The sequence below is a fragment of the Sturnira hondurensis genome, unplaced genomic scaffold (assembly GCF_014824575.4).
Source record: "Sturnira hondurensis isolate 20B ecotype Veracruz unplaced genomic scaffold, ASM1482457v3 Scaffold0006413, whole genome shotgun sequence".
NCBI classification, from domain to species: domain Eukaryota; kingdom Metazoa; phylum Chordata; class Mammalia; order Chiroptera; family Phyllostomidae; genus Sturnira; species Sturnira hondurensis.
Genome location: NW_028079044.1, coordinates 53073967 through 53098201, shown reverse-complemented (window position 1 = coordinate 53098201; position 24235 = coordinate 53073967). Strand labels below are relative to the sequence as shown.

Here is a 24235-nt window from a genome sequence, read left to right as displayed (position 1 = left end):
CCCGCCCTAGGAGCGCCCAGGCTGCTCCCTCCCAGTGCCCCCCCGCTGGCCCTGTCGCACCGCTCGGTGCCCCCCTGCTCACCGCTGTGTGGCACATGCGGGTCCCTGGAGCAGCTGCAGCAGCGAGCCTGGCCAGGGGCGCTGAGGACACACCTGCCGAACGTACAAAGGTCTGAAACGTCTCTTCTCGTGCCGTGGACACTGGATGCTCCCTCCTCTGCCCCTGCCCGGCACCTGCCCTGCTCACGTCCCGACCCCCTGGGCACGAGGACCTCACGCTCTGATGAGGACACACGGACGTGCACAGCAGCACCGACACAGGGGAAGACAGGTGTGGGACTGAAGCGACGCTGCTGCCACATGGGTGCATCTTGAGCCGAGGGGGCGAAGGTGCGGACCCCCGAGTGCGGGTCACGTCCTGTTAACACAGGGCCCTGAACAGTCAGAGCCCCAGTGGCAGGCGCGCTCACTGCTCACCTCTGAGGGTGGGGGTTGGCCTGGGAGGGCCGAGAGGACGCCCTTTGGGTGGCAGAGTCTGTCCTGACAACATGGCGGTTACAAAGGTTGAAATGAATTATGCTTCTCAAATGTAATAAAATTAACACTTAAGAGCCACACACAGCATTGCATGCAGGCCACACCCCGGAAGGAACACAGTGTGAGCCACGAAGAGGAGAGGAGCTGATGCCAGTGGACACAGGCCACTGTCACAAGTCCCCTTCTCCAGGAGTGGAGTGCCTGCTGTGTGCATGCCGAAGTTCACCACCTGGGGACTCCACTGTCCCCTCAGCTGCTCCTGGGAGAGGGGGCTGCAGACCCACCAATGGCAGCAACTCACACCACTGAGATGGCCCCCGGCCCCCCCGGCTCACGCAGGGAGGCGGCCAGCAGAGCTGGGGGTGGGCACCCCCCACCCCTGCGCATGTTCTCCTGCCCCGCATCCCTGCGACCCAGCTTCATTCTCTGCTGTGGACCTGCTGATGCTGGATTAGATGGAAGCTCAGGCGGAAGGCGTGGCCACACTCAGCACAGCGGAATGGCTTCTCACCCGTGTGGATCCTCTGGTGCCGGAAGAAGCCCGACAGAGCCCGGAAGGCGCGCCCACACTCGGCGCACTCGTAGGGCTTCTCACCGCTGTGGATGCGCCGGTGCTCGCTGAGGAAGGAGCTGCGGCTGAAGGCGCGCCCGCACTCCTGGCAGGCGAAGGGCTTCTCCCCGGTGTGCACCCGCTGGTGCTGGATGAGGTTGGAGCTCTGGCTGAAGGCCTGGCCGCACTCCTGGCACTCGTACGGGTTCTCCCCGTGGTGGGTCCGCTGGTGGCGGACCACGTTGGAACTGTGCATGAAGGCCTTCCCACACTCGCGACACTCGTACAGCCTCTCTCCGGTGTGGACTCTCCGGTGCTTGATGGCATCGGACCTCTGGCTGAAGGCCCTGCCGCACTCGGCACACCGGTAGGGCTTCTCCCCGGTGTGGACCCGTTGGTGCCGGATGAGGTTGAAGCTCTGGCTGAAGGCCTTCCCGCACTCCTGGCACAGGTAGGGCCTCTCCCCGCTGTGGGTGCGCTGGTGTCGGACGACAAGTGAGCTGTGGACAAAGGTCTTGCCACAGTCGCCGCATGCGTAGGGCTTCTCCCCGGAGTGGGCGCTCTGCTGTCTGATGGCGTGGGGGTCGCAGCGGTTAAGCCGTCCTGTCCGGTGGCCGCTGCTGTCCACCGCAGGGCCCTCATTCGGCGAGCCGCCTGACGTGCTCTCACAGCCACTCTGCCCTCCAGTTGCCCCACGGGGGGCCGGCTGCCATGGGGCCTCTTGGGGCCTCTCTCCGGCTTCCTCGTTCCCACAAAGGTCCAGAGAATCCACAGCCTGGGGAGGCCCCTGACACAGTCCTGGTGCCTGCTCCCCGTGGCGGTCCCCTTCTTCCACAGCTACCTGCTGCCGTACTGACCCTGCGCTCTGAGCCCCACACACAGCAGCTTGGTGGCCACCTGACGCCTGTGCGAGGGGAGCTGGAAGAGAGGGCCAGGTGTGGTTTCAGACACGAGAAACTCTGAGCTGTGGACAGCCCTACGGGAGCTGCAGGGGCATCGGTGCCTTACAGCCACGCTGGGAAAACCGCATGAGGTCAGTGTGCACCAGGCGCCTGTATGGGGTCCTTGCTCGGCTGTCCTTTCTAACCTCTGTGGGGACAGGGACAGACGAGGGGCTGGAGAACAGTAAGTCAGGCTCCTTCCCTCTGACTCCAGGAAACCGAGCCTCTGCCCCCATCGGTCCAGCTCCAGGAGTGGAGGGGACAGGCTCTGGCTCTGCTGCGCCTGTCCCCCCGCCCCCCGGCCTGGGGCCGCAGCAGGGCACAGCGGACAGCACGCGTACTGGGCCCCACTTACTGCTCCGACCCTGGGCTCCTGGAGCCACACTGACGAGCCCCCAACCCACCACCTCGAAGGGCTCTGTCTGTGCAGAGCGGACTCTGACCCAGATGTCGCAGCAGAGTGGGCACAGCCCGAGGGGGCCAGTGGGGCTGCCATGGTGAGGCGGCAGGTTAAGGCACTTGGCTCCGGGCATGGAGCAGGTGCCCACACAGACGAGCGTCCGGGATGCGGCACCACAGCCTGGGGACACCGGGAAGCTGCACGGTCTCTGCAGCGTCACCAGGGTCTTCTGTGACAGGTGGCTTAGGACAAGGGCAGGGCCAGCAGGGCGAGCACAGACACTAGGTCCAAAGAAAACCTGTCCACCCACGGGAGGCCCCTCACCTGCTTCGGTCCCGCGGGACGAGCACAGCCGCGGGCCGTGGGCAGGTGCCCAAGAGGTTTCCTGCCGACCTCTGACCGGGGCTGCACTGTGGAGGGTGCTGGGGGAAGGGGGCACTGGCCTCAGTGCTGGTCGCGTAGCAGTGCAGTGACAGCAGCCACAGCCACCAAACCCGAACCCTTGGCTCTGGCGGCCCCCCCTCGCCAGCTGCTCTGGGCCAGGAAACGCCACCCAGAACACCCGGGGGGACCTGAGAAAGGGGTGCGGGGCGTGGCAGGGGGACCAGGAGGTGAGGACCACGGGTGCTGTGGCAGGAACATGGGGGTGGCCGTGTTCCTGCAGTGGGGCTCGGGGAGCCCCGACTCCTGAGCTGTGACCCCTTTGGCTGCCTGCCCCTCACCTGCACAGCTGTCCATCGGGGGGCCCTCGCGTGGCGTCCTGCAGACACACCAGGGCTGGGGACACCTGTTCGGGCAAAAAGAAGAAAGGGGAGAAAGTGACAGGGGGAGTGGGGGCAGGTCGGAGCCCCCTGGGGTCCTGAAGGAGCCACCTCAGCCGTGTGCCCATCTGTCACCTGGACCCCTGGGGACATCTGTGGTGGTGGCTCCACACCCACCCGCAGTCCTCTTGCTCCATGAGGACCCAGCCAGCGCCTTCAACAGGCCCTCAAAGGTCTCGAGAAACAGCCACAGGTTTTTAAGTTCTTCGGTAATTATGGAATTTTTAATATAATAGAAGTGAAAACGGTGTAATTTTGGATTGAGGAACAGTTTTGCTAAGTACAACACCAAAATCTGATGGGTTTCACCACACAAGAACATTTAATGTTAAAAGTAAAAAACTGGCCCAGGCTGGTGTGGCTCAGTGGATTCGATTCCCAGTCCGGGCACAGGCCTGGGTTGTGGGCTGGGTCCCCAGTAGGGGGCGCTCCAGAGGCAACCACACATTGATGTTTCTCTCCCTCTTCCTCCCTCCCTTCCCTTCTCTAAAAATAAGTAAAACCTTAAAAAAAACAGAAGTAAATAAACTGGGGGGAGACGTCTGTCAAGGCAGAAGTGTAGATCAAGATGCTTGGCCTCCTTGGACAACTACAGAAAAAATTACAATTAGACCTCAAAACAAGTGCCACCCAAAACTGTCAGAAGATGGAGCTGTAGGGAAGTCTGACGAGATACCGAAGAAGCCAAGTTCACCCGGACTGGCAGGGGGGTCGGTCCCACCTTCATGTGTGGTGGACAAAGTCTGGGATGGACACCATGGAATGGGGGTCCTGCCCAGGCCAGACCGCACAGCCCGGGGTTCCAGAGCCAGGGGGATGAGTCCCTGTGACTTCTGGCTGTAACAACCAGAGGGAGTGGGGCGGTGAGAGAAACTGCCAGAATTCCAGAAGACTGTTCAAAGGGCCGCACGGACTTACGGGGAATTCAAACCCACCCCCTGCAGCCCTTACCCCCACCCAGAGCCTTAGAGAGTGAGGTGGCCCCCGCTGGGCCCTCACCTGAGGCTCCACCCCACGTGCTCCACTGGCGCCTTTTCTCCAGCAGCCCTGCCTGACACACAGAAACACAGGGAGGCAGCCACCACGAGGGGACAGAGAAGCATGGCCCAAGCGATAGAACAGGACAAAACCCCAGAAAAAGGAACTCAGTGGAACGGACACAACCAACCCAGCAGACAGACTGGGGGCTCAAAACACGGGCGACTGGGAGGCTCACAGGGTTTGGCACGGCACCAGCGTGAAGGAAGAAAGGGTCCCACAAAGTGCAATAAAGACACAGCTGCTGGGAACCACTGGCTGGGTGAGGAGGCCGGGATTCAAACCAGTGATTTGGAACATCAGGGAGAAATACGCATTTGACCAGAACAGCAAGGAGGAAACAATAAAAAATAACCGTGAGTATGAGGACCCTGGGGGACATCTCCAAATGTCGGGAGAGGCAAGGACCTACATCCAAGATGAGACTCTATCCAGCAAAGCTTTCATTTAGAATGGAAGGGCAGGTAAAGTGCTTCTCAGACAAGGTCAAGTTCAAAGAGTTTATCATCATCAAGCCCTTATTATATGAAAGGTTAAAAGGATTCATCTAAGAAGAAGACAAAAAATATGAACAGTGAAAGGACAGCAAACTCAGTTACTAACAACCACACCTAAAACAAAAACAAATTAAGCAAACAACTAGAACAGGAATAGAACCACAGAATGGAGATCTCATGGAGGGTTAGCAACAGGGGAGTGGGAGGAGAAGGGGGGAGAAGGTGCAGAAAATAAGTAGCATAGACGGTAGGTAGAAAATAGACGGGGGAGGGCAAGAATAATAGGGGAAATGTAGAAGCTGAAGAATTTCCACGTACGACCCCCGGACGTGAACTAAGGGGGGGACTGTGGGTGGGAAGGGTGTAAAGGGGATAAATGGGACAACTAGGATAATATAGTCAAAATATTTAAGTATATACGTGTAAGAAAAGCCGGTAAAAGTCATGAACACGCAATCCACCAAAAAAAAAGTGGCCAACATATCTTCAGACATAAGTCCCACGTTTGTCCCACCTCATTAGCAATTAAAAAATGCAATTAAAACCTCCATGTTTTACTCTGAAAGCAGATTCACCCGGTTCACCGCTGCGCGCCTGGCGCTCACGGGACAATGTACAAAGGCCGTGGGGTCGCACTGACTCCCCCTCCGGACGTCGAAATCGTGATTTATCTGCACGGAAACTTCATCTGGAAGTTTGTATAGACGAAACCGTGTAAATTGGGTCATTTCACATAAAGAGCTGGGTGGGTTAACCCACACCGGCAACTGGGGACGCAGCGACCCCTGGCGGCCGTCTCGCTGGCCTGGGCAGGCCGGCCGCTTCCACTCGCCTCGGCGGACCTGTGGCTCTTCCGCAGCGAAACCCCAGGACAGACACGCGGCCTTCATCCCGGGCCTCACGGTCACGCTCAGCACGGCCCCAACGTCGGGCACCCCACCTAGCCCGCCACCACTTACCTGCAGTCACCGCTGCTAGTCCCAAGTACCAGGCCCTTCACTGGCGGCTCAGACAATTCCGGCAGCTCTCTAGGCTGTGGGAGAACTGTGAACTCAACTGCTCTGGAGGCCGCAATGCGGGCACTTCCTGGGCGCTCTAGGCCTCTGGAGGACTGTGCTCTCAGCTGCCCTGGAGGCCGCAACACAGGCTCTTCCTGGGCGCTCTAGGCAGCTGGAGGACTGCTCTCAGCTGCCTTGGAGGATCTGCTTGAACAGTTGCAACCTCTTTTTTAGGCCGCTTCTTGCGATGCGCCAGGCCAGGAATGGGATGTCAAACTCTTTTTCACCAGGGCCACATCAGCCTTGTGGTTGCCTACAAAGGGCCAAATGTAATGTAGAACTGTATAAATGTAACTACTCCTTAACTAGGGGCAAGGAGCTCTGTGCTGCCGCTGGGTAGAAACAAGGTGCCGGGCCGGATTTGGCTGAGGGCCTTGTGTTGGCCACCTGCGCTGTAGGCTAATGGAGACTTGGGGGCTTAGCTGCCCTGAGGCCATGGGCAGGCACTTCCGGTGACGATCTAGACTGCCCCAAGAGTGCGCTCAGCTGCGTTCTGCGCCCCTGGGAAGCCGCTGGGTGGCAGGTGGGTGGTGCCCCAATGTTGGCTTCCTTTTGAGATTCTTAAAGGCAGGATCCTTAGCCCCAGTGCGAGGCCCCTCCCAGACTGTTGTCCTGATCTTCATACAGCGCTGGCCGCCTTCCCAATCCCATGGGCATTCTAGAATCCCCGTCTCTGCCAGTCCCTGCTCCCACGCACCGGCCTGGCGCAGCCCCAGTGTCTCCCACCTGGGTTCCACCGAGTCCAGGCAGGTGCAGGGATAAGGTCAGGGAAGTAGGGCCAGGTTTGGTGACTGAGCCGACTGCGTAGTGAGCGAACAACGATGCCGGTGCTAGTGGAGGAGGGGGGGCTCCAGGGAGAAGGAGGCCGCAGACCCAGGAAGCTGCTCTGTGGGGAGGAGCAGGAGAAAATGGGGCGGGGGGAGCCACACGCTGCTGGTGCTTGCGCAAGGCCCAGCCCTCGGCCCTCGTGTCCACTACCCACACATGTGTGGATCCCCTGGCCTGACCTCAGCGCCCTGGAGAAGGGGCTGCCGTGCAGACAAGGAAGACGGAGGAGCTGGTGCTCGGACAGGACAGTGACAGCCCTCCCTCTGCCAGGCTGCGCTGGAAGGGCAGAAAACCGGAGCCCCCGGAGCTCCCCGTTCACCGACAGTTAGTGCTGGGGCTGGGGGCTCCTGTTACTGCCCAGGGCATCTCAGACACCATGAGCTCAAGGACTGGAGTGTGCAGTTCCACCACCACCCAGGGATGAGACGAGGGAGCCAGACCTCAGTGGGCTGGCCCTTTGCTGGTGGTCAACAGCAGAGCCAGCTGGGAGGAGCCCAGGCCGTCGTCTGAGTGTCCTAACCCAGTGCCAGAGCAGTACTTCTTTTGGCCCAGAAACAGCCTCATGCCGCAGAACTGGAGAACTGAATGCAGACCCAAGACACCTGCAGCCCAAGGCATGAAGGGTGGCTGTGGGCAGGGCAGCGCGCCCTGCGGGAGGCCCCCCTCACCCAGGTGCAGAAGGGGGGCAGCCCTGCAGCTTTTTCGGACCCTGCACCCGCCCTCCAGCCCCGCAGCTCCCACCCCAGCTGGCCGCCTGACCGCGCAGCCCCGCATCACTGCTCACCGCTGCCGTCAACACTGTGTCTGCTCCCTTCACATGCTCTTACTTATTTGTATCAAATTATGCAATACGCATATATCTTTTAAGATCTAAAATCTGGAAATGCACCCGGGCCCACATCCCAGTGGGATACCTCAGGTCTGAGGGCTGCTTGGCCCACAAGGTACTCAGCAGGCCGGCCTGGCCTTGCGCTTGGAGCCTTCCCGGCCACCATCCACTGGAGGGTCCTGTCGCCCCTCCCAACTGCACCCTCCTCGCGTTGGCCTGATCTGCCTCTCCTCTCACCGCATAACCCAGGACGGTCCCCTTCTGAGCTCAATCTGCTCTGGCTCCCCTGAGCTCCGTAGCCCCGGACCCGCCCGTGTTTCGGGCTCCAGCCCATTCTAGGCACTCTGGCAGCCAGCAGCCCTGGCCAGGCCCAGCCCAGGGCTCAGCCAGGTGGGACCAACTCCTGGTTCTGCACTTAAAGGGTTGTCAGTGTAGGTCCGCACAAGCAGCTCCTGTACTGTCTGGCCCATCACAAAAAGTTTGGGGGCATGTCCTGGCTGGTGTGGCTCAGTGAAGTGAGTGCCAGTCTGTGAACCAAAAAGTCCTGGGTTCAATTCCCAGTCTAGGGCACATGCCTGGGTTGCGGGCCAGGTCTCCAGTAGGGGGCGCGCAAGGAGCAGCCACACTTGATGTTTCTCTTCCTCCCTCCCTTTCCCGCTCTAAATATAAAATAAAATATTTTCTTAAATCTTAAAAAAAGTATCCTACTTCAAGTCAACTTTCCAAAAAACACAGCAAAATCCAACCAGGGAACCGGCCCTCCGGATCGTATCCCCAGCACGGATGCGCCTCTTTCTGTTACAGGAACGGCCACGGGTCACGCCCCCTCGCGGCGGAACCACCGAACTGGCCCTCAGGCCGCAGCAACGCACGGAGCAGGCGGGACAGCCGAGCAGAGACCCCCTCGCGGGCGGGGGGGGGTCCCCCAGGGCGGGGGCCCCCAGGGGCGGCTGCCTCCCTCCGGACCGCGGCCGCGCAGCTGAAAAAGGGCGCGGCGGGGCGGGCAGGGCCGAGTGGCCGGGCCGAGTGGCCTCGAGAAGGCAAAATGGGGGCAGAGGGAACATTCACAGTAAGAAACTACTTAGAATTTTAAAGTCATCTTTCAAGTACAAACTAGAATTTACTAGGATTCCACTGTACACTTGTTGTTCTTCCTTAAGATGTTTTTGTAAAAAAGGCAATGTTTGCAGCGTGTATTCCTGTGGAAAGAAAGGCATCGCCAGGAGCGAGGAGAGCTGAATTACGGCGGCGGGTCGGTCGGAGGGCCCCTCGCGCAGCAAAGCGGGAGGGGCAGGACAACGGACGACCGCGGGGACGGACCGGAGGTAGAGGGACGCAAGCGGGAGACTTGTAGACGGTTCTCCGGAGAAGGGGGCGGAGGAGGGGCCGCGGCGGAGGCTGAGGCGCTGGGTCAAGTGAGGGGCCAGAGAAACACTTTCAGCGAGACAGGCCGGAAGCTGTCAGTCCCCCGAGCAGGCAGGGGGCGCCACAGAGCAGCGGCGAAGGGACCCGCCGGGGCGCGGGACGGTTCGGGGAGTCTGGGAAACCCGCTGAGCTCGGGTGGGACGCAGAGCGGAGCGCCTGGCACGGGCTCTGTCGACCTGTGGGTCGAAAGCGGTGGGACCGCGAAGCAGTTAGAATAGTGGTGGCCTGGGAGACCGACTGTGCTGACAGTTGACTTAGCGAGTGGAAGGCTGGTGCACGATGGTGACAGCTAACTGGGGACGGGGGCGGAAGAAAGCATGGGCCCCAGCACCCTAGATCCGGTTCGAGTCACACTGGGGGAATCCTGTCTGAGCCCCACGTGCAGGGAGCCCGCACGCTGGGGGCGCTTGGAGCTGAGGTGTGCGGGGCGCCTCCTGCTGCTTGGAGGACCCATCGGAGACCAGGCCTGGGGGACCAATCGGGAGACCAGAACAGGGGGCCTGGGTGCTGCTGGGGGCAGACTGGGGCTGGGAGAGCTCAGGGCGTGCGCGTCGACCCAGCTGGCCTACGAGCCTGGAGCTGTCCGAGGTGCTGGGCAGGGCGCGCGCCTTTGCAAGGGTGGCAGAGAGGCAGGGCCTCGGGACAGGGAGGAGCGAGGGGCCGGCAAGGTGTGTAGGGCTCTGAGGCCGTGGGAAGGGCCTCGGGAAGCAGGTGTGGGGCGTCCAACTTATAGCTCCAGAGGCCATCGCTGGGCTACAGTGGCGGGGAAGCGGGAGGCGAGGTCCGGCTGGTTGGAGTGGCCCGAGGGGGATGGCGAACCCTGGCCTGGGGAGAGAGCCTTACCCTCCATGACGATTAGCTGGAGGGACTGCTTAGCAAAGAATCGGAGGAGGAAGGAGATAGGGCCTGGGAACGGCCCTACCTTCCAACCCCGGGGACCCTACTCTTGTTGAGTGAGCACAGCCAGGTCATCTCCATCCGGAGGGCAGAGTTGGGAACTACAGAGGCTGAAGGGGCAGATTCTGGCCCAAGCCAGAGCTGTCCTTCAGCTCGAGTTGCCTGTCTGCAACTTGGGGTCGATTCCCTGAGCCATCCCGAGTGTGGCCAGGACAACTGCCTGTGCAGGAGTGCTTGCTTTGAGGGGCTGGAGGACACCAGAAGCACCCAAGCCAGGCGCACTGCCAAAGTCCTTGCCGGGTTGGGAAGGAAATCCAGATACCCTGGCTCCACCGCAGGCCCGTTGGATGTCTCCCCTGGGGTGGGGCCTGTGGTGGTACTGGGTGGTCCTTCAGTGGGTTTTCACACCCCATGAAACAAGGTCCTAGAAAATGCAAGGCGAGGGGCCAGTGCCTCATGGGGTTGGCCCCTGCAAGAACCCCTGAACACCCAGCCAGGAGGACGTACAGGCGTTCCAAGAAGGGTTAGAGCTGGAACAAGGAGAGGGTGGGACTGTGGCAAATAGGTGGAATGGATCCACTGTCAGAAGGCCCTGCAGGAAATACCTCCCTTGGGCTTCTGGGTGGAGCTCAGCCCCTCCCCCAACCACACTGCACTGGACTCCACCTGTGGGCCAGGTCACAGGCTGTGCTGAGACCTCCGGGAGCTGTGCCAAGCAGCACCATCTGCACACGAGGCTTCAGAAGTTACTCTAGGAAAACACAGACCAAGTCCCCCCCAAATCATGGCCCCTTTCTAGACCATGACCCCAAGAAAGTTCTGCCCTGCTGAATCTCCTGTCTTGCCTCACAACCCCCCCTGGCCGTGACTTTGGTGTGAGCAGAAGGCGCTGCTGGATCCTGTCGCTGTGTGGGCATCGAGCCATCCCACCCAGCTGAGCTCTCCCAGGTGCTGGGAGTCCAGTGGCTCAGAGACGGGCACCGCACACCTCCTGGGGCCTCTGGGCCTCAGTCCCTGGGGCGTTCAGACAGCCCCCGACCTCCCAGACCAGAAGGGGCACTCTTAGGGCCCCATGCCGCTCTCCCTGAGACAGGCCCTTGGGAACAGTAAGCAGCCCTTGGCCTCACCCAGATGGGAGTGGCTCCAGTTACCACCAATTAAAAAGAATTTATTGGGGGCATTGGGGGCGCTGGGTGTGCGGTGCCAGCTGGGAAGGGTGAGGAGGCTGGAGCGCTGCCCGCACCGCACCGGCCTGGCTGCAGCTGCTATTCCCGGTAGTGCACGCGCTGGTGCTGGATGAGCTGGGAGCTCTGGCCAAAGGCCTTGCCACAGGCGCCGCAGGCGAAGGGCTTCTCGCCCGTGTGCGTCCGCAGGTGCCGGAAGAAGTGCGAGCGGCCGCGGAAGGCCTTGCCGCACTCGGCGCACTCGTAGGGCTTCTCGCCCGTGTGGATACGCTGGTGCTCGATGAGGACCGAGCTCCAGACGAAGGCCTTGCCGCACTGGCTGCAGGCGTAGGGCCTCTCGCCCGTGTGCAGCCGCCGGTGCCGCAGCAGATTGGAGCTCTGGCTGAAGGCCTGGCCACACTCGCTGCACGCATAGGGCTTCTCGCCGTTGTGCACGCGCAGGTGCTGCGTGAAGTGCGAGCTGTGGCTGAAGGCGCGGCCGCACTCGGCGCACTCGTAGGGCTTCTCGCCCGTGTGGATGCGCTGGTGCTGGATGAAGCCCGACCAGCCGCGGAAGCGCTTGTCGCACTCGTGACAGGCGTAGGGCTTCTCGCCCGTGTGGATGCGCTGGTGCTTCAGCAGGAGCGAGTTGTACTTGAAGCTCTTGCCGCAGGCCTCGCACCTGTGCGGCTTCGCACTGCGCGGGCCACCCTGAAGGGCCCCGAGGCCTGAGTCCCGACAGAAGCCATCCCCCAGCTCTGAGCCACCCTCGGTCCCTGAGGCTCCCAGCGGCCTGAGCATCACACGCCAGGCGCCCCTCTTGGGCAGGCAGGATCTGGCTCCCAGCGACTGGCCTGCACGCTGCTCCGAGCCGGCCTCCTGCCCGAGGCTGCCCGCACACTCGGGTCTACAGGGTAGACCCCTCAGAAGGGTCCTCAGCGCCCCTCCGTCGGGGCCCACCTCATGTCCAACATCCTGTGGATGGGGAGACAACAGAGCCTGCTCAGGCTCTGCCTCAGGATCTGAAAAGACAATTGGGAGAGGTAGCTAAAGCCCACCCACCCACTGGGCTGCCCTGCCATTCTAGGAGACCAGCTGGCAGGGGTGCCACAGTGCAGGGGACCAGGCTGAGCACAGGCCTGACTGGAGCCAGACTCAGGGACACCAGAGCCCTGGCTCCAGAGGGTGCTGCCCAAACCCCCGCAGGGGCGAGCACGCTAGGCTGCTGCTGCACAGCTCTTCCTGGTGCTAGCCAAGGTCAGGTGGCAACTGACCCCTGCAGGGTCTCCAGGTGGGGTGGGGCTGTGCCTGGCAGACATCCCCGGGGCTTCTCCTGAGCAGGTGGGTGGGGGTGGGGGTGAGGAAGGGGCTGGAGGCCTGGTCAGCGTGCCTCTCAGACAGGCTGTGGGGAGGAGGGGTTGGGAACCAGAGCTTGATCTGGGGGACAAGTGGAGGCCAGGGGTACTGAGTCAGGGACCCCAGCCAGACACGCAGGTGGCTGTGGGGGTCTGGGTGGCACCCACAGGTGTCAGTGAGGAGTGGAACTTAATGGGCAAGGGGCCTGGGGGGGCAGAGGTGAACTCTGAGCCAGGGACCAGAGGGGCCCAGGGTCCGGGCAGTGGTGGCTCCTGGGGTGGTGAGGCTGCACAGAGCCTGGCAAGGGGCAGCCTCTGTTCCTCTACCTGGCCCGCAGGCGTCCCTGCCCATCTGGACCCCCTCCGTGTCTCCTGCGCCTGGGCCCCACAGCTCCTCCTCCCATGGGGGCTGGGAGAGCACCTCAGGGCTTCTGCAGAGGGAGCCTGGGGTCTGGGGTTGAGGGCTCATCTCCCCCTAATCCCCTCAGATCCAAGGCTCTCTCTCTGCAACCTGCACGATGCCACCTGCTCCTAGATTATGACCCCTAACACACAGCACCCCCTCCAGGGCCTCATCTCTACCCACACTCTCTCCTCAGGGACAACCCTGGTAGCTCGTGGGCTCAGCCCCCCCGCTCCGTTTCTGGCATGGCACACCACCTCCCAGTGGGCCACGTCTTCAGACACCTGGCCGTGGCTCAGGGCGTTCTGGGCTGGAGCCATCCAGGGCTGGTCTCTGCTGGTGCAGCCCAGGTCGAGCGTGGCCCCACTCTGCATGGGCTCTGGGCCTCCACCCTGGGCGCCAGCCCTCTCCTTCTGCAGGGCTGGTCCAGTCCTTCAGGGTGCCCCCTCCCCAGTCCTACGTCCTGCTGGCCTGACTTTCAAGAGAAGGAGCTGTGGCTCGCTGCGCCCAGTCTCGGGCCAAGGGCACGATGAGTCAGACGGATGTGGTCTGAACCCTGTGGGCTTCCCTGTCCCCATCAAAAACATGGGGACAGGAGGTCCTACCTTGCCAAGACGTTTCAAAGGTGACACGAGAAACTGGAGGTAAAGTGTGGGCCTCGAAGTCCTGACTGCATGTGGCAGGGGACATGGCTGCAGGCTTGGCTTGCCCTGGTGCTGGGAGCCCTGGACAAGGCACTGAGACCCCCATGCAGGGAGGGCAGCTGGCCCAGCAAAGGCCTGTGCAGCACCCAGCACACCCTCCCCACACCCCCCTCCTTAAAGATGACCCGCCCAGAGCCTGGCACTCAGCCCCGCTGCCTCCCCAGGAATCTCAGCTTATCTGTGTCCTCGGCTGTGATGAGTGAGGCCAGGCCTCCTGTGGACGGGGACATAGGCACCCCCTCTCAAATTCCATACCTCGACAACCCCAGGCCCTGCCCGGGGGGGTGCAGCAAGGTCCCTGGAGCCCCCACATGAACCAGCATGCCCAGAGCCAGGACCATGGCTGGTTCGTGCTCCTTCTCTTTCAAAGTCTGGCGGGTGGGGGGCGGGTGTGCGGGACTCGCTGAGGACCTAAGCAACGAGGCTGCGTATGGTTTTGCCCAGATGCCCCCCAAAGAAAACACGGTCCCAGGGACTGTTCCCGGGGAACCTTTTCTCACGAAGCTCAGGCCCCAGCCTCAGCCAGCGCTGCCCGAGTCCCACCTCCGGGCGGCTGTGCGGGGGGCCAGTACCGTGTTGCCGACTGCGGGAGCGGAGCTGGGCCTCCGAGTGGTGGGCTCCAGGTGTCCCCGGCGACTCGAGACTGACAGGGGATGGGACACGAGGGGGCTGCTGACAGTCCCCCAGGGCTGTCATACTCCGCAAGGTCTGATGAAGGAAGGCGTGCTCACCCGGGACCTGGGGAGACGAGAACCCGGGCAGGGTGAGGGGGGGCGTGGGGGGCAGGGCAGCGGCAGCTGCTCATCAGCCTCCCGGAGCTGGGCTGGAAGGACCAGCGCGCCCGGCGGAGGCCTCCTCTCCGTTCGGGGACAACCCGCGCCCCCCAGGCGGGGCTCAAGGTCACGCGGCGGCGGCCCCGGGCGGGGCTCGCGGGGATCAAGCGCGAGGGCTTGCGGTGTCCAGCGTCCCCACCCCTGCCCGGCGCTCCCTCACCTTCCAAGCCTGAGGTGGCCACCTCGCCCGCACTCCCGTCCGCCGGAAGTGAACCCGCGCCGGCCGGAAGTGAACTTGCGCCCGCCCCCACCCGAGCGCATTTCCGGCCGCTCTGGGCGCCGGGAGGACTATGGCTTCGACGGCCCCGAAGCTCGCGATAGGAGGATATACTTGAGCATGTTGTCCCAGATCTGCTGGTCACCGAGCTCCCTTCCCGCCTGTGCCCTCTCCTCCCCTTGCCGGGCTACCCTGCGTCGCCCCGCCGAGCTCGTTTCGGCGAGATGAGGGCGGACCCGGGGCTCTAGCAGCTCCACGCGGAGACGCAGCGCTCGCCGCGTTCTCTGCCCGCCTACGCCCCGCTTCGTCCCGGGCCCTGCCAGGCTCCGCCGCCTGAACGGGCATCTCGCCAAGCAAGTGCTCCGGTTTCTGCCGAAAGCTGCCTCTCCCAGGTTCCAGCTGCTAAATCAAAACCTGGCCGGCAGCTCCCCTGACCTGCGGGTCTCCTCGGATCCCACCCTGCCAACCCCTGGCCCTCGCTCTGTAGGACACCCAGCAGCGTCCCTGTTCCCACCCACCAGGTGCCAGTGGCACCTCCTTTCAGTTTTGACAACCAAAAATGCCCCCAGGCGTTGTCTGTGAACCCTTCTGGGTGACTGACTCACCCAGAGTCAGTCTACTTGCTCAGGCACACTGAGGGTCTCCCTTCGGAGATCAGGACCTTAGGGCCGGGGTCCCAGGCTCTGGGGGCCTCCCAGACCACCCCACCCCCGGCCCCCTGGGGAGTCAGGACTGCAGGCCCTAAGCAACTGGCAAAGCCAAACTTAGTCTCTCAGGTGTGGAGGACCACAAAGGTGGTGCGTGCAGGGGGACACGCTGTCTTGTCACTGCAGCAGGGCAGTCCCATCCTAAGTTAGCAAAAGGCGGTGAGTGACCAGCTGGTCTCTGGCTGTGCTGGCCAGTGCCAGCATTCTCCTGGGAATCCCGACTGCACCCCTACAGCTGCAGATCAACAGAGCACAGTGAAGGGGTCAGGACAGACGTTTATTCCAGGAGAAAACAGCTCCCAGCAGGAAGCAGGACACGGGTGCTGTGATGTGTGGAGGCAGGGATTCGGGCACCGCAGGAACCAGGGGAACTGCCTGGAAGGGGAGACCACAGGGACACTCGGCCACAGGAAACCAGGGAAGCAGAGAGACCGCCCAGCCCAGGCAGAGCGCACTTGCTTCGTAAGGACTGAAGGGGCGAAGGGATCACCAAGTAAAAGTTCAGCAGCGTTGGCTAGCTGGAGAGTTGGATTTCCAGACAAAAATAAGCGGTAGACACCAGACTAGCAAGTATCCACACCATCTCAGGTCCCAGACCGCCAGCTGCAGGCCAAAGTGTTTGTGGCCTGCGGTCATCTCGAGCGGCCAGCTGTGTGGGCTTGGATGCACCCCCTGGGGGGGACGTGAGGAGAAGGCTGATACAGAGTGCTGGAGCCACTGGGAGCAAGCGTGCTCACACCAAGAGCCACAGTCTCAAGAAACAGAACCAGAATGCCACGTGGGTAAGGGAACAGTGACCCAGAGCACAGGTGGTGTGCCAGGGCACCTCCGAGCAGTGAGTGTAACCCACACTGGGCACCCCTGTGCCAAAACTAAGGCGTGTGCTGAAGCTGAGGCACCCGGGGTGCTCGCCCTCAGGGGACACTGACTTCCGGCCTCAGAAACCCACATCTTCGGAGTCTGCAGGGGACTTCGGGCAGCAGTGCCAGCCCTGACGCCCTGGCCAAGCCTGCATCCGGGCAGGACCCCAGCCACAAGGAGGACCACCCTACAGTTCACACAACAGGCGGCTGGAGCACGTGAGGAGGGATTGGGCGACAAGGACTCTGGGCTGGGTGCACAGGGGTCCTCGAGAAGGGGACCCAGAGGCCACCTTGGCCCCTAGCCTGTTCCTTCTCTGGTCCCAACACTGCTTCCATGGGCCTCAGCAGCACCCCCTTACCCCTCTGTCCTGCTCCAGAGCAGATGTCCATGTGCCCACAGGGCCATGAGCCTCCTCCCTGGTGCTGAGGCTGCAGGCCCAGCCCCGAGTCCCAGCTCCTGTGTGGGAGCCCTGCTCACCAGCAGAGGCACCGAGCAGTTGCATCCCGATACCCAGATGGGCTCAGACACAAGAGGTCACTAGAAGTGAAACCCAGGGGACACCCTGTTGCCACTGGAATGTGGTGGGCCCTTGTGCAAGAACGACCAAGGGCCAGGTCACTGAGGAGCCCCTGCCCGCAGGGGGAGGCCCGGAGCCCCACCTGCCCTCAGGTCAAGGGGGGGTGAGGCTCACAGAATGCGGCACCATCAATGTCAAGTTGCTGGGTCATCGCGGACGCCCCATGTCCCATTCAAGGTCCTGTGTGGCCCGTGCCCAGACACCAGGTCCCCCTAGAGCCGTCCCTATGCCCTCCATGCTGAACCGTGGTGGAGCCAGCGGTGTGACCAAGCCAACCTGAGACGGGTCTGGGATCACTGCTGTGCATCCTCCTGTGACAGTGGGGAGGTGCCCCGAAGTCTGGGACTCTGAACTGGCATTTGGCCAGGGATGTCCTTGGCCTGCAATGTTCCCCAGGATGCCCAGCTGACGCCGAGCTGAGGTGCCTGCTGGGTGGAGTAAGAACAAGCCGTGAGCCTGCCCACCCTGGAGAGATCTGGGGGCCCCAGGAAGGCCCCACAGTCCATGCCAGTTCTCCTGAGCCCCTGCCTTCCGGGACCCCCACATGAAACGCTGCCCTGCTCACATCTGCAGGCCTGTCCCTGGAGTGTTCCTTCCTGCAGGGACAGCCCTCTCCATGTCTGGGTCCCCACCTGTCCCTCAGCCAGAGAGGCTGGACCCAGCTTTCCTTTCTTCTGGTCCTTGATCTCCGTCCCTCTGGCGGACTTCAGGAACACGGGAACTTTCTTGTCAGTTTTGAGGTTCCTCTTTGCACACATTTCATTGGGAATGTCCTGCTTTGGACAGTCTACTCTCACAACCTGGAAAGACAAGAAATGCCTCTTGAATAAAGAAACACAGTTGCTCCTGGCTGGTGTGGCTCAGTGGACTGAGTGCAGCCTGTGAACTGAAGGGTCGCAGGTTCGATTCCCAGTCAGAGCACAGGCCTGGGTTATGGTCCAGGTCCCCAGCAGGGGGCGTGGGAGAGAGGCAATCACACATGGGTGTTTCTCTCCCTCTCTTTCTCTAAAAATAAATAAATAAATATTTAAAAAATTGTGATTCCTATCTGCTGCCTTTGTTGGGAAAAAGCCAACTATGGACATGAGGAAACAGTTTGATGAGGGGAAGGCGGGGAGGCGTGGCTTAGACCCACACCTGGATGGCCAGAGGGTGTCCAGGAAAGTGCTTAATTTTGTTCTGAACTCAAGTCGGGAAACACATTGAACATGCAGACTTTGCCTGTATATGGTGTCATCAAGAGCAATGGACCGACACGCCGGCCCTGAGCCCGGGGGGCCTGTCTGCCGAGCTGGATGCAGGCCACTCTCTCCTCCTCCGGTTTGGCTGTGTGTCCCACACACCATGCCACTCGGTGTTGCCCAGTTTTGCACTTGAGACTGTTAAAATCATGCCGGGGTCCCCTGTGCCACACTGCCCCCACTCAGCGCTCAGTCCTGTCAAAAACCAGCCTGTTCCTTCGACCCTCAGCGGTGCCCGGCCCCCATGACTGGCAGCTGCCCCGTCTCTCGCCCCCTGCAGTCTCCTGTCCTCTGCAGGATGGGGGATGTCCCTCAGCTTGCTGACCCCCAACCCTCCCGCTCCCCGGGATGGGGCCAAGGGCGACAGTGGCCCCTCTGGCACTTGCTCCGGTGAGTGGCATTTTTGCTGTCACTGAAGCTTGCGCACTCTATCACTTCTGGTGTTTTTTCAGAGGGGTTGCTTACAAGGTTTCCTTTTCCCGGAAGGTAGGCGAGTGCCGCTGGCACAACCCAAAACTTGAGAGCGGAGGTTGGAATAGCAGCCCTGGCCTTGGTGCTGGAGCAGCAGCAGAACCAGCTCCCCGCACCCCCCGGGGCGCCCAGTGGACCCTGGGCCCGCGTTGCCGCCACCACCGACTCGGCAGCAACAGGACAAGGCCCATCTGTCTGCCCAACAGGGCAGGTGGCCAAAGAGACCGAGAACTGTTTAGTGTGAGATGTGTGATTTCTCTAATCCTGTGCACTGTATTTGTGAAGAAATTCCCAAGGGCATTATCTTGTTAGGTAGAGAGGCAGTGAGGGTCGTCAGCCTGCAGCAGAGCACGGCCCCCATGGAGTGTGCACAGGGACCGAGAGCAGATGGCCCTCAGACCACCTGCTCTGTGCAACGTCCTGGGAATGTCCTTCAGACGCGGGGTTGCACGTCTGTGTCTCCCCGAGGCTGGCTTCGGGCACCTGCTTCTGAACAGCGAGAGCAGGTCACAGGTGGCATGGAGGGGGTGGGCGGGACGCTCCTCAGCACACCCCGGGGGCCAGCGGGGGCCCAGCTTAGGTAGGTGTTATGACGTCACAGCTTCTAGAAAGACCAGGAGCCCCTCCCATCATCTGGGCTGCCTGTTGGAGGGGCCCGTCCCCACCAAGCTTGGGCCTCCTCACAAGACAAAGTCTCAAGCCATTTTTAGTTTTTTGGATTCAAAAAAGTGAAAATGTAGGTGTCATCCTTTTCCGAATGAAAAGCCTTGTTATCTCCAGGTTGACCGTCACCTCGCCCCCTTGTGCTGTCTAGATCTGGGACAAACTGCACAGCCCGGGAGAGCAGACCCCCATGCAGACCCCTTCTGAGGGAAACCAGGGCAGGCCCAGCACGTGGACTTGACTTGGGGGGGCGGCGCGGGGGTAGGGTGGAACCTGGGGGCTGGGCGCAGAGCAGCGGAACTCACCTGCACAGAGAGCCAAGCCCCGGGAGGTACAGGCTGGAGCCCCAGCGTGTGGCCGTGGAAGGAAGCTCCCACGTGGCAGCCTTCAGGCCGAGGAGCTGTGCCGCCTGTGGTCGGTCTGTGTAAGTCAAGCCCCTGATCCAGGATGGTGGCCGGGCCGAGAGGACACGTGTCACAGGGTGTCTAGTTCCTGGGGCCGGGGTCGAGTTCACGGGCTGGTGCTGCAGCCTGAGAAGGGTGGTCCCTGCAGCCAGCCGAGGGGAGATGGGGGTTCTGGTGCTCCTAGAAGACTGCTGTCTGGCTCGGGGCCACAGGCCTCCTGCCGCCTGCCTGGGGACAGGCCAGGGACCCAGTGGGCCAAGGGGCTGCAGGCCAACGTCCTCAAGAGCAGGCGAGAGGGTGCCCGGCAGCGGCGGCAGCCAGGGGAGCGCGTGGGCAGCTGCCTCCCGCTCAGTGCTTCCTCCAGGGGTGCCGCTTTCGGTGGCGAATGAGGCACGAGCTGTAGGCGAAGGTTTTCCCACACTCCTTACACTCGTACGGCTTCTCGCCGGTGTGCGTCTTCTGATGCTTCAGGAGATTCGAGCCGCAGTTAAAGGCTTTCCCGCACTCACCGCAGGTGAAGGGCTTCTCCCCCGTGTGGATTCTCTGGTGTTTGGTGACGTCCGAGCTGTGCCGAAACGTCTTCCCGCACTGGGCGCACTGGAAGGGCTTCTCCCCAGTGTGGACTCTCTGGTGGCGGATGTGATCTGTCTTGTGCTTGAAGACGCGCCCACACTCGCTGCACTCGTGGGGCTTCCTTCTCTGAAAAGGTACGAATACGGGAATCCCCTCAAAGTCATCTTTAAAGGAAGCGTCGAAGGCATCAAATATGTGGGCTTCGGCCTCAGCGCTCAGGCTGGGCTCCTTGCTGGGCTTTGTAGCCAGAGCGGCTCTCCTGCAGGGCCCTTTGCCCCCGCACACCTTCTGGTCCTTGGCATTGTCCCTCTGCACAACCATGTGCTCCTTTGGGCCCTCCGTCTTCTTTCTGCCTGTGGGCTTTTCCATCTTTCTGTTCCCAGGGGAGGGAGGGCCAGGGAAGCCTGTGAGGGCTAAAGGGAAAGGCGGGGCACCACTCTCCAGCCAGCCAAATTTCTCTCTTTGTGGTCACTTCTTTGGAGGCATCCTGCCTCAGACACAGCTCCTCACTGCTCTGAGCTCACCGTGGCAGCTGGAGCAGGACCTGCAGCGGAAAAGCGGGTGGCAGCAACCCTGCAGAGGCCACGGAAGCCTGAGCCTGAGCGTGACACGGGCGTCTGGGAAGACACACTGAGCTCTTTCCCGAAGACGGACTGAGGGAAGGGGCCGGGGCCCATGGGGATGTAGCCCCTCCGCCTCCCTACTCCTGTCCTGCCACCTGGACATGGAAGGAGCGTCTTAGACTGGCCGAGGCCTCACAGAACACTGGGTTCCGGGAGCCCCGCCCCTGAACTCTGAACCGTGTCCTGGTGTCTGTACACGGTGTCCACTCAGTTGCTAACCACAGAGTTTTCTTCCCCTGCTAGGGCACGAGGTCTCCACACCCATGTCCAGGAGGGCTGACCTGTGCCACAGACCAGTGTCTACTTTGTGGTCCCCAAACTGGAGTTTCTTGGTCCTTCTCCACTTCCTATATTTGGGACCAGACAACATGTCTTTGGAGCCAGATATGCCCCTCTTGGAAGGTGCCACTGCCTTGGGCCTGGATTCTAAGGCCCATGAAACTTGCCGCTGTCTCCCTGGTGTCTGCCCTGCTCCCAGCCTGGCCCTGGGCCCCCTTGTGGTCCATCGCACACAGCAGCGAGCCCAATATACTCCTGCCCCTCTGGCTCTGGAGCGTCACATGGCCAACCCTGCACTCCCCTCCAGCCATCAGCCCTCTTCAGGTCCCCAAACAGGCCCAGTCTTTGCTGTTGCAGCGCCTGGCTGCTTCTGGAAACAGGCTCTGAGAGCAGGCCTCGGGGGGGCTGGCCTCTCTCGTGCAGAGCTCCGGGGGAGGGCCCTTCTCAGAGAGGTGTCCCTGCCCCACTCACAGCTCTAGTTTTCCTTGGAGCACGTCTCTGAGCTAACCCGTCCATGGAAGCCCAAAGTTCCAGATAATCAACAAGGTTTTTGCTTGCACGGTCTTAAAACCCGATAGTCCCGCTCCCTGGTGCCACCGAAAAGCACCCCAACATCCCAACTGCAAACAGGAACCAGTCAGTTCCAGCGACAGGTCAGGCCCAGGCTCCTGCAGAAGCACGGTCCGCACGGCGCACAGCAGTTGTTACGTGCTTCATGGCAGAGGCTGGTTTCACTCACTTCTCTACATGCTGTGCACGCCCCAGAATAACATCACTCTTAAAAGACGGAGTAGAAAGAGGTCACCGTCTCCGTCCCCTTAGGTCACAGGTTCGTGGACACGAGTGCCAGTTACGGAGACACAGACAATTCAGTCCACGTTGTCAGAGCAGATGAGAGCGCTGGCCCAAAGCCTGGGACTGGTACCGGCCGTGCAACTAGCGTGCCGCTCTGCTGCTCTCTGGACCACGCAGCTCTGAGCTCCCCGGGAACCACACTCGGCCCGGCGGCCCCCTCTCTAGCTGCCTGCAGGAGCCTGGGCCGCAGGCAGAGAGACCGCATCACCAGTGGTTTGAGATCCAGGGGCAAACCTGCACCCTGTCTGTTGGGCCCTGGCCTGCAGGCGCCAGCGGCTGTGCTGCAGCAGATGCGAAGGGCCTCGAGCTGGGCAGAGCCCCGCCCACGACCCAGCCTAGAGGGCCGCGCGCGCAGGGCCAGGGGCGACGTCTTCACCTCTATGCGAGCGGAGCTGGTCCTCGCGCAGCCTGGTCCTCGCGCAGCCTCGCCCTCCGCCGGCGGCGCCTGGAGCCGAGGTGGGAAGGCCGCCGCCCTGCGCCAGGGCCCCCGCCACTCCGGAGTGACCCAGGGAGTCCGTGGCTGAAAGCGGGCTCTCTGGAAGGGACGCCAGCCTTGCTGAGCCCCCGCCGCCCACCAGTAGCCCAGCAGAGCAGCAGGCCCACTGAGCAGGACCACAGAGCCTGCCGCCACAGCCAGCCACTGGCCACGCCCCTTCCCGGGCCGCTCTAGGAGGCGGGACTCAGGGCCTCTCGGTGGTGCGCACAGGACCCCGCCCCCGAGCCGGCTCCTCCCACTCGCCTCTGATTCCGAAGGCCCCTCCCTGAGCCCTCTCGTTCACCCTTGCGGCCCGCCTTCACTCTTGTTTTCAATATATATTTATTTTAGATTTTATTTATCTATTTTTACAGAGAGGGGAGGGAGAAAGAGGAAAGAGAAAGAGGGGAGGTCAGTTGCCTCGCGCGCGCCCCCTACCGGGGATGACCCGGCAACCCAGGCGAGTGTGCGGGACCTTAGGTTCGGAGGCCTGCGCCCACCGGAGCCGCACCGGCCAGGGTCCCGCCCTCGCTCTCCCCTGCACCCCAGCACTCACCCCTGCGCCCCGCTCATCTCGGGTTTCTCTCTGGCGGGAATGATGAAGTGAGTAACGGGGAGCTCCGGAACACAACCGCAAGCCTCCTGCTCCCGTGGCCTCTGACGCCAACGCCTGTGTGCTGGACAGCGCCTGCCTCGCGGAGCGCGCGCCCAGCCGCACCGCTAGGCACTTCCCGGTCCCGCTCCGAGACGCCTGCAGGCCTGAGTTCTCCCCTCTGCTCGGCAAGTTCCTGGCCGGACCTGTCCCGGTGCATTGGGCGCTGCAGCCCCTGCAGCCCCGGGTCTTATCGGGAGGCGAGGGCAGAGTGGAGAGGGGGACACTGTTCGGAATCTCTGTCCTCAGGCCCTCCGTCCTCAGGGACCCTACTTTGGGTCCCTGCCCCATTCTCAAGGTCTGGAACAAGGACAGGAAATGAGACCGCGGCCACCTGCTTCCTGTGCTGGCAGGAGGAACCTCCCAGGAGTCAAGAGTGGGTGGGGTGGGGGGAGCGAAGAAGGGCCGGTAACCCAAGGCGGGGCACTCAGGCACACAGGACAAAATGGATCTGGGCGCGGGGGGGGGGCGGGAAGGGGACCCAGCATTTTTGGGGAGGTCGGAGGCTGCATGGAAGGGAAGGTCTGTTCCCCAGGCGGGCTCCAGGCTCCAGCTGGCAGGCTGTTTGAGCCCAGAAAGAAGGGAACTCCATGTCCACCCTGAGCTTCCTCCTGGGGCCAGGGAGTGGGGGAGACAGGGCCCTGACACAGCCCCAGGCGCTGGTGTGTGTGTGGAGGGGTTGAGGCAACTTGGGAAGGAGTCCTTCAGCCTAAAGGGCTCATTTGTTTCTTTCTCATTAGGGGCGGGTGGGTGGGGTGGGGTGGGGGTCATTGAAGAAAGAAGGACCAGAGGGCTGTGCCAATGCTGGGAAGAGGGGCAAATGGACGAAAGGACACCTCCACAGGTGAGAGCTCCAGGGTCTGAGCCCCAAGGACAGAGCAAGAACCTGAGTGCAGACAGGCTGATAGGCTTGCCAGGATCACGCGGTGGAAAAATGGCCAACTCAGACTCGAGGCCTGGCCACCAGCCTCTCAGCCTTCCCATTCATGGCATTGGGCCCAAGTCCCACTGGGAAGCCTCAACGGTATCTGAGCGTCAGGGCAGAGCCCTTACCTAAGGCCTCAACAGGGGCTGTGTGGGAGGGTGCACCCATGCGTGTGCATGTGCAGCTGATGGAGTAACATGGAACAACCAGCTGCAGCGCGACAGAGGTGCACCTACTCCCAGGCGACAGGGTCCTGGGTCAGGCAGTGCGGGGCTGGTGTGGTGGCTCCAGGTCACCCGTGACCCGGGCCCCTTCGCCAGAGGAAGGGGCCTTGAACTTCAAGGCTGCTCTGCCTTGAACCACGGGTGCTGCCTCATGGTACAAGGTGGATGCTGAGCTCCGGCTATTGTTCCAGCCAGCAGAAGGAATG

At 62.0% G+C, this 24235-nt stretch overlaps 2 protein-coding genes across 2 annotated transcripts; both read right to left on the bottom strand.

The window, feature by feature from the left end:
- Positions 1-913: 913 nt before the first annotated feature.
- On the bottom strand, positions 914-22448 carry GLI4 (GLI family zinc finger 4). Its single transcript, XM_037048743.1, has 6 exons — positions 19774-22448; positions 13947-14246; positions 11088-12006; positions 5744-5944; positions 3151-3215; positions 914-2005 (listed from the first exon to the last, which is right to left on the bottom strand). Exons 1-6 carry the CDS (start codon positions 20363-20365, stop codon positions 957-959), a joined length of 3126 nt encoding a protein of 1041 aa, XP_036904638.1. The 5' UTR covers positions 20366-22448; the 3' UTR covers positions 914-956.
- LOC118988856 (uncharacterized) lies at positions 20455-24119 on the bottom strand. The gene is made up of 2 exons (XM_037048961.1): positions 22785-24119; positions 20455-20540 (listed from the first exon to the last, which is right to left on the bottom strand). The coding sequence occupies exons 1-2, from the start codon at positions 23862-23864 to the stop codon at positions 20517-20519; spliced, it is 1104 nt and encodes a 367-aa protein (XP_036904856.1). The 5' UTR covers positions 23865-24119; the 3' UTR covers positions 20455-20516.
- Between the last annotated feature and the right edge of the window lie 116 nt (positions 24120-24235).